The following is an 8,889-nucleotide window of genomic DNA, read 5'->3' on the forward strand; positions in this document are numbered from 1 at the left end:
CCGAAGGGTGAACCGGCGGCACCGCGCGGAACTCCCGACGGCGGCCGCGGCGCCGGGGGGAAGGAGTTGCCTGCGCGCGGGCCGTGGTGCACCCTGGTTTGTGTTCCGGGCGGAAGCGGCGCGGTGCTGCGTAAGGCGGGCGGGCGCGATGCCGGATTACCTGGGAGCCGACCAGAGGAAAACCAAGGAGGAGGAGAAGGAGGACAAACCCATCCGCGGTGAGGGCCCACGGACGGCGAGGATGGTCTCCGAGCAGCGCCCGGGCCGGGAGTGGGGCGGCGCCGCCGGCGGCCATGTCGGTGCCAGGAGCGGCGGGGCTGGAGGAGCGGCGGGGGGAAAGGGACTAAAAAGGATTAAAAATGTCTCCAATGTGTGATTTGGCGCTCCGGTCGCCGCCCCGGGAGCGTCCCCCATCCTGACCCGCAGCCCGGGCCCGGGCGGTGCCGCCGCTGGCTGGAGGGAAGCGAGGCCGGCCGGGCCTCACGCAGACCGGGCTGTGAGGGCTGAGCTGGGCCGGGGCTCACGGAGAGCCTGCGGTGAGGGCTGAGCTGGGCAGCACCGAGCGGGAGCGGGGCCGGCCGGGCCTCACGCAGACCGGGCTGTGAGGGCTGAGCTGGGCCGGGGCTCACGGAGAGCCTGCGGTGAGGGCTGAGCTGGGCAGCACCGAGCGGGACCGGGGCCGGCCGGGCCTCACGCAGACCGGGCTGTGAGGGCTGAGCTTGGCAGTGCTGAGGGGGAGCGGGACCCGCCCGGCCCGCGGGGCTGCCCCTGCCCGGCCCCGGGTGCGGAGCGTGGGGCTGCCCGGGGAAGCCGCAGAGATTCTCAGGGGAGGAATGAACCCTCCGCCTTCTAAGTCTTGTTCTTTTACAAAAAGTTCCTAAAATCTCGAATTTCCTCATCGTGAGAGGAAGAATACCTTTTGTGGTTTAATACTTATTTGTCTACTTTAAATGCCCAACAAAAAGTGCTACGATAATGTTACACCTCCCTGGAAGGAGGCTGTGGTGAGGCGAGGCCGGTCTCTTCTGCCATGCCCGCGGTGAGAGAAATTGAGAAAATAGCTTAAAGGTGAGAAGGGGAGACTCACATTAGATATTAGAAAAAAAAAATTCGCAGTTCGGGTGGTCATATATCGTAACAGTTTGCCCAGGGAGGCGGAGTCACCATCCCTGCAGGAGTTCAAGAGTGTCTGTCTGGATCTGTCGCTGGGTGATGTGGTGTCGGGGCTACAGGGGCAGGGCTGGGCTGATGGTTGGACTTCATGAAAGTCTCTCCCAACCTTGATGATTGCGTGAAAGTTTCTTTCTCTTGCCGGGGGAGCGCCCCAGAGCTGCCCTGTGCTGCCGCTTCGTTCGGAATTCCGGGAATCAGGAGAGGGAAGGAGGCCGAGGTTTCCGAGGATATCGGCACGGTGTGAAGGTTGCCGGTTGCCCCTCATGTTTTAACTTATTGTGGCTTTTTATTTCGTGTTATTAAATATTTAATAAAGCATCTGGAAGCACAAGCAGTGCAAAATGTAATTAGTGATGGACTTTGAACTATTCCCATTCAAGAAAGATTTCTAAATTATAGCAACAGAGTGTTCAGCAGCTATAAAAAACAATCAATGGGGCGGTACAAATAGTCATGAAAAAAGGACAGATCAACATAGAAGGTCTTCAGAATGCTGTATAACATGTGCTGCTCCCAGATCACCGCAGAATCACAAAATAATGAGGTTGGAAGAGACCTCTAAGATCATCAAGTCCAACCTATGCCCTAACACCTCAACTGGACTATAGCACCAAGTGCCATGTCCACCAATTCTGTGTGGTCTGGGCTCCAAAAGAGTCTTAAAAAGAGTGGAATTAGACAAGAGAGGAAACAGAGATGGGAAGGGTGTTGAAAGTCTGTTAAGTAGCAAGTGATGTGAGAGTGGTGTGGCAGAGTGGCACTAGCAGAGGTGTATTTTTCTAAGTTAATGGAGTGTATTTTGGAGTGTTAATGGTGTATTTTTCTTAGTTAATGAACTGGAGCCACCTCTGTGCAGGGGCATTGCTAGTGGGAAGTGGTGCCAGTTTTTCATTGATGCTTTCTTGAACATCTAGAAACAAAAAGTTGAAAAGATGAAGTTGTGATATCTTCAGTCCTGTTTTTGAACAGTCACAGGCTGGGAAACTCCTCTGAGTGAAGCAGAGTTGAAGTGCCTTGCTTGCTGTGACTCTGAGTGGTGCAGGTGTTTGGACTGAAGAGAGTAGCTGGAGACCTTGTTTCATTTTTCTTGTATATCTGATTTTTTTTTTGTTCCACTTTGTTTCAGTGAAAAGTGGAAGCTCAAAAGAATCTCTCCAAAATACATATTTTGATCCTTTAGAAGCAGAATTAATACTGCTGGCTTTGTTTTCAGAACTGGAAGCTAAGTGTCTCTTGTCTTGTTTCAGCTCTTGATGAAGGAGATATTGCCTTGCTGAAAACATATGTAAGTAGCACACAGCTGTGGGAGTGTTAAAGACACAAAGCAGTTCCTGGGGGGAATACAGTGCAGGAGGGGAGGGGTAGAGAGTATCTCTGCTTCTCCTGGTGCTTTTCTTTCCTGCCAAAACCTTCCCTCCCTGTTCACCTTCCAATGAGACGCAGCCTGCAACACTAAAAATAATCTTGGGTTTGTTTCTCTATTTTTGTTTTGTATCTCATTGCCGATTGCCACAGCTCTCTAACAGCCAGGGCTTTACTAGGGCTTTTTCACTGGCCAGTTTTCTTGGTTTATACAAAAAATAATTTTAAGACTCCCTTCCTGCCAAATGGACTTGCTTTTAGCCATCATGTTAAAAGAACATAATGTTGGGATGCACTTTTCACAGACAATAAGGCTTAAAATGCCAATCCACCCTTTACACTAGGAAGTACAGTTGGTCTGCAAAAGAACTCCTGAAAGATGAAACTTGCAGCTTAGGTATCTTTGGCAGAAATCTGAATTTTGTTGACACCAAGACTCCTTTACAAAGCTCTGAAATACAGCAGGTTCCCACTGCAGCTTCTTTTTTTGTTGCCAGTGATCTGCAAAGGAGATATTGTTCAGCAAATTCAGGTCTGAATCTGCCTGTGTCAGGCAGATCTGGATCAAAAAAAGCATTTTATCACAAGCAAGAATTCTGATTTGCCCCTTGAGCCTTCTGGTGTCCTCTGTGAATGATGGAAAGGTTGGGTAAGGCAGTTAAAGCACTTGTACAGATGGTTTTCAGAAAGTGTACTCTGAATTCTCTGTATATATCAATTTACTAAGTATTTTTTGAACTATAGGAGAAATAGTTTGAAAAAGTAAGGCTGAACAGGTTTAAAAGAAAAATAAATTATTAAAGTTTACAAATGTGGAAAATTTCCACCTTCCCAGTTGGTCAGTTGTGTGTAGCTGCACTTCACTTTTGCAAACAGAAATATTGTTACTGGAGGTTAATTCTGTCTTTTTTGGCTGTCATCAATGGTTGGTTGACTGTCACCAAGACAGTCTGTTGAACTTCTTGATGGGCAGCAGCTCTTGTCACTTTTTCCTAAACATGAGATAATTTGGCTTACGAAATCTCCATGGTATTCCTTTTCCAGGGCCAGAGCACGTACTCAAGGCAGATCAAGCAAGTAGAAGATGACATTCAACAACTGCTTAAGAAAATCAATGAGCTCACTGGTATGTTTTTGTTGTAGAAAGCTTTCAGTAGAGGAGCCACAGGTACCAAAACAAGAAATTGATTTCCAACAACTTCTGCATTGTTTTTTAGATGTCATTTTTCTCCAAAGAACACAGTTCTTTATTTGGTAGTGTGAAATTTTTGCTTGTTAGGGTGATGTTTTTTCAACTGGGCAGGGCTAATCTGTACACCTGATTTTGTAATTTTGTACTTTAACACATTTTTAATCAAAGCTGTGGTTTTTACATATAATGGTGGCATGAAACAAATGCCCCTTTCTGACACCAGATAATGAAGTAGTGATAACAGTAACAATTAATTTGTTTCCTAATTTTTCTTTCACTGATGTATGTTTTTTGCTCTGTTGCTAATCCTGCAGTGGTTCTGAGTTCTGCCAGGAAGACCAAAATTTCTCCTGTAAAATAATCTTGATTCTTTTAAATCCATAATGGAGATGGTACTTGTTACATGCATGTTTTGGAAGATTTGTGGGGTTTTTCATCTGTGTGAATCCCTTAGTTTCTGATACTTTGCACTGGAGCTCAGTGAAAACACTTGAGAGTTTCACTCCTTTAGTGAAATGTAGATGTCCACTGTCAATGCTCTGTCCTGCTGTAAGCATCCCCACTCTGCAAAATTGGCTGGGAGGGTGGCCAGGCTGGGATTTGAATGTTCAGCTGGCATGGTCACGTAGGCTGTTTCCTTAGGAAACTTGTTCTTTAGGAAATCCATCAAAGATATGTGTGTGTGTTGTTTTGGAGGTCTCTCAAAAAGCTTCCTGCAGGGTTATCTCTGAGGTTTTGGTGTGGGAAGGATGGCTGACATCCCAGTTAGGTGTTTCCTCCTCAGCTTCTCTGTGCTGCATGCAGGAATCAAGGAATCTGACACTGGCTTGGCACCTCCTGCCCTTTGGGATCTGGCTGCAGATAAACAAACTCTCCAAAGCGAGCAACCATTGCAAGTTGCAAGGTGAGAGCACTCTTTCATTCCAGTGGAGCTCCATAGTGTTAAAAATCTGATTTATAGCTTAGGTGTGGACTTCTTTTAAAAAATGAAGTCCATGTTGTGCATATTGAAAGTGCTTTTTACCACTGAATCAAAAAGGAACTGTAATGATGTGTGATGTATTTCATACTTGTACTTATTTCTGCAGTTGTTGTATGAGGCTGTAAAGGTGTAATCACAGGTACAACATTCTGATGTTCTGGTGTATTTGGAAGATGTGACTCTCTTGATGCTTATGCTTAGCACACAGTTTGTGTGCCTGGAGGTGCAATTGTGTCTGTGTGTTAGGTGCACAAAGATCATCAATGCAGACTCCGAGGATCCCAAGTACATTATCAATGTCAAGCAATTTGCCAAGTTCGTGGTGGATCTCAGTGACCAGGTGGCACCTACTGACATAGAAGAAGGCATGAGAGTTGGGTATGCAAAGTCTTTCTGTTCTTGTGAGTCTTCCTGCAGACTGAAGCTTTCTCTGAGTTATCTCATGTTGTAGTTTGACAGGTCAGCAAGCCTTCATTTCCAATTTTTGCAGTGGTTGAAATTACACCACTACTGTCTTTCTCTTGGATGACAGTAACTCACCTGCATGCTCTGCTGGAATCTTGTTTTGATGTTATTTTGACAAAAATTGACAAAACCCATGTGTCATTGGACAGAAACTTTTTCAGTTCAGGCCCCAGCAGTCCCAGCTTTCAGGGAGCCTCTGTAGGCTCCTTCTTTGGTACTCTGAGGTCACACTCAAAGCAGCCAGGAAATGTTCACTGAGGATGTAAAACCTGTTACTTTAAGAGTCAGTATTTTCCCAGTTTGCTCTGTGGGATATTTTGAAATTTATTTTTCAAAATACTTTGGAATTAATAGTTTTGGAAACCTTAAAATTTTCTACAGAAAGAATTCCAGTATCTGGCCTACCTGACTATTAACTTTCAGGGCTGGGCTGTCTTGATGCCAGAGAAAAGAACAGTTCAAGAATTCAGCTTTTCATTTACAGAGTTGTTTCTACATAACACTTTACTTAACCAGTGTTACAATAATAGTCTTTATGCTTCCTCACCAGGGTGGACAGAAACAAGTACCAAATCCACATCCCCTTGCCTCCAAAGATTGATCCCACAGTCACCATGATGCAAGTGAGAGTTGCCTTTACTTATTTTGACGTGGCTTTATCTTGTAATTGTGATTCCTTTCGCTGGATTTTGTTGTGGGCTGTTAAAAGCCTGTGGAGATTTGCTGCACCAGGCTGGTAACTGCTCATTCACCTCTTTGTTGTGCAGGTAGAAGAAAAACCTGATGTCACTTACAGTGATGTTGGTGGCTGTAAAGAGCAGATTGAAAAGCTGAGAGAGGTGGTGGAAACCCCTCTGCTTCACGTAAGTAACCTCCAGATTGAAGCTTCTATTATTTTGGAAGTATTCTGGCCATCTGTGAGCATCTGAAAAAGCAAGAAAAGACAGAGTTACTGAGTGTAACCAGTTTAATGAAAGGAAGTCAGCTTTTACCAAGTGAAATCCAGCCCAGCCTTGTTTACATTGCTCTTCATTAACGATTTCCTTGATTTGCATATATGCTTTGATGCACATAATCTTTAATTTGCACATAACCTTGCCTTCTGGCTCCCTTTGTTACAGCCTGAAAGATTTGTGAACCTGGGAATTGAGCCTCCCAAAGGAGTGCTTTTGTTTGGGCCACCTGGCACAGGCAAAACGCTCTGTGCCCGTGCTGTGGCTAACAGGACTGATGCCTGCTTCATCAGAGTGATTGGATCTGAGCTGGTGCAGAAATATGTGGGAGAGGTAAGAGCAACTACTTGATGGAGTCTGGAGGGGTTTGCACATCTCCCTTGTGGGTACCAGACACCACACTGGGGGTGAGGGATGGATGTACTTGGAAGCTGCAGGGGCAGGAGCTATCAGCCAAATCACTGCAGGTCAGGCAGTGGTGACATGACCTCAGCTTTGCTGTCACTTATGAGAGGCATTTTGCAGTACAGAGTTCAATCTGCAAAGTTCAGGAAGATTCTGGAATTAGGATTCTGCTCCCAACTCTGCCACTTGTTTTTCAGTTGGTCCTGAGGTAAATGACTTCATCTGTACTTCTCAGTTTAAGAGCAGTAATTTTTATGTCCTTTATAAATTGCTTTAAGCTTTATACTTCTCCATTATATATGTGAACAAATAAAAAGAGTTTTCACATTGGAAATGTAGAAGTACTTGGAAGCATGAAAAGTTTGGTTTTGATAGTTTTCCTTTAATGTGCCTAAAATCTCTAACAAAATCTTGATTTTTTTTTTTTTTTTTTTTTTTGCTTTCAGGGAGCTCGAATGGTTCGTGAACTCTTTGAAATGGCCAGAACTAAAAAAGCTTGCCTTATATTCTTTGATGAGATTGATGCCATTGGAGGTATGTTTGTAGTAGCTACAGTGCTATTCCCCTGTGAGAGCTTTCAGGTTTTCTTTAGTTCTGGATTGTTGCATTTCAAGAAAAGTGCTTGTAAATACTGAGTTAGCAAAACTACTACCCCAGCATACCCTGTGTCCAGGAAGCTGTCAGGAAGTGGTTTATATAGCCCAGATGGAAGCCATTTTTGCACATTTGGAACACCCACATTATTCGAACTTTAGTGAAGAACCTCTGTATTTTATTTGCAGAAAAGTACTGTTAACTTAAACCCCTTTCAGCTTCTGGACTACACTCAACATCTTTGTTACTTCCTGAACATTATTAATTTTTCTCAAAAGAGAAGTCCTTTGAAAGTAGAACAGTTCTTACATAGATAGGGGAGAAGGATGATTTTGGTTGAGGAAAGGGCAAAACAAACAGAACTACACAGGTAAATTCCACCACTTGGCCGGTTGTTAGGTAGGGAGATAGAGGCCCTTTTATACTCTGGACCGTTTTTAATTCATCACAATTACTTGTATCCACTTTAAAGTCATTTTCCCAGGTGTCCCACAGTGTTGCAGCCACTGTGGCACTCTGTGTCCCCGTGTGAAACTTGTGTGTCTCCTGTGCAGGTGCTCGTTTCGATGACGGCGCCGGCGGTGACAACGAGGTGCAGCGCACCATGCTGGAGCTCATCAACCAGCTGGATGGCTTTGACCCCCGGGGCAACATCAAAGTGCTCATGGCCACAAACAGACCTGACACTCTGGACCCAGCACTGATGAGGCCTGGCAGGCTGGACAGGAAGATAGAGTTCAGCCTGCCTGATCTTGAGGTGAGAACTCTTTATTTCACTGCTAAGTGTGTTCTGATAGCAGAGTGTTTCTTCAGTTAGGGCATCATTGTCTGGAAGTTTATGAGAATCAGCAAATGCAGCACTCCTAAATTCTGTGAAGCTACAGGAAGTGTGGGGGATTAAAGATGTGCCAAAGATTTTTCCACACTGCACAGTTTCTGTCCTGGCTGAGAAGCCATGGTAGGCAGCTGTAATCACTGTATGTTTCTGCCCTAACAGAGAAAAAGTCCTTTAACCAGATCCACAGTTTAGTTCAGAAGCTGGAATGTGTTTTGTTTGGCTTTTTGAGAGAGATTTCTTGAGGTACTTCTATGATGAAAGCCCTTTTTAGAGTTATTTTCTTACTTTAGTGTCATGGACACTTAGACATTCCAGTCCAGACACGGGAAACCATAGTTGGGCAGCAAATACAAGATGTATTTTCCATTTGCCTGTGCTGTGGAGGGAGACAGCTGCAGGCTGGAGTCATCACCTCTTTCATGCCATGAACACCTCTGTCCTCCTCCCTTTCCCTCAGGGGCGAACTCACATCTTCAAGATCCACGCTCGTTCGATGAGCGTGGAGAGGGACATCAGGTTTGAGCTGCTGGCTCGGCTGTGTCCTAACAGCACAGGTAAGCTGCATGGATTTATTCCTTTACTGGGACAGGTCTCTGTGTGCCCTGTGTCCCCTGGCAGTCAGTGCTGAGCTGTTTATCCCGTCTGTCTCCCAGGCGCCGAGATCCGCAGTGTGTGCACGGAGGCGGGAATGTTCGCTATCCGAGCGCGCCGGAAGATCGCCACTGAGAAGGATTTCCTGGAGGCGGTGAACAAAGTCATCAAATCCTACGCCAAGTTCAGCGCTACCCCCCGCTACATGACCTACAACTAACACCTGGGAAGGCTCTTACTGTTCCCCCAAAACTTTCTGTGGAACAAAATCCAAGTATAGTGATTTGTGTTTTGTTCTTGGAAGCTAGAAATAAATGGAGTGTTCCAAACAGTA

General features: G+C 45.5%; 1 protein-coding gene across 1 annotated transcript; it reads left to right on the forward strand.

Annotated features, from left to right (window-relative positions):
- Positions 1-85: 85 nt before the first annotated feature.
- PSMC2 (proteasome 26S subunit, ATPase 2) lies at positions 86-8,889 on the forward strand. The gene is made up of 12 exons (XM_036400393.1): positions 86-218; positions 2,421-2,458; positions 3,580-3,661; positions 4,532-4,631; positions 4,956-5,087; positions 5,725-5,797; positions 5,942-6,037; positions 6,296-6,460; positions 6,979-7,066; positions 7,681-7,883; positions 8,422-8,518; positions 8,618-8,889. The coding sequence occupies exons 1-12, from the start codon at positions 149-151 to the stop codon at positions 8,773-8,775; spliced, it is 1,302 nt and encodes a 433-aa protein (XP_036256286.1). The 5' UTR covers positions 86-148; the 3' UTR covers positions 8,776-8,889.

This window comes from Molothrus ater, chromosome 5, assembly GCF_012460135.2.
Source record: "Molothrus ater isolate BHLD 08-10-18 breed brown headed cowbird chromosome 5, BPBGC_Mater_1.1, whole genome shotgun sequence".
NCBI lineage: Eukaryota > Metazoa > Chordata > Aves > Passeriformes > Icteridae > Molothrus > Molothrus ater.

What these genes read in the sequence shown, in the direction of transcription:
- PSMC2 (XM_036400393.1), top strand. Translation starts at nt 149, where the DNA reads ATGCCGGATTACCTGGGAGCCGACCAGAGGAAAACCAAGGAGGAGGAG. An exon ending in CAACCATTGCAAGTTGCAAG is followed by an intron (nt 4,632 to 4,955) that starts GTGAGAGCACTC and finishes TCTGTGTGTTAG; the next exon opens with GTGCACAAAGATCATCAATG. An exon ending in TGAGATTGATGCCATTGGAG is followed by an intron (nt 7,067 to 7,680) that starts GTATGTTTGTAG and finishes TCTCCTGTGCAG; the next exon opens with GTGCTCGTTTCGATGACGGC.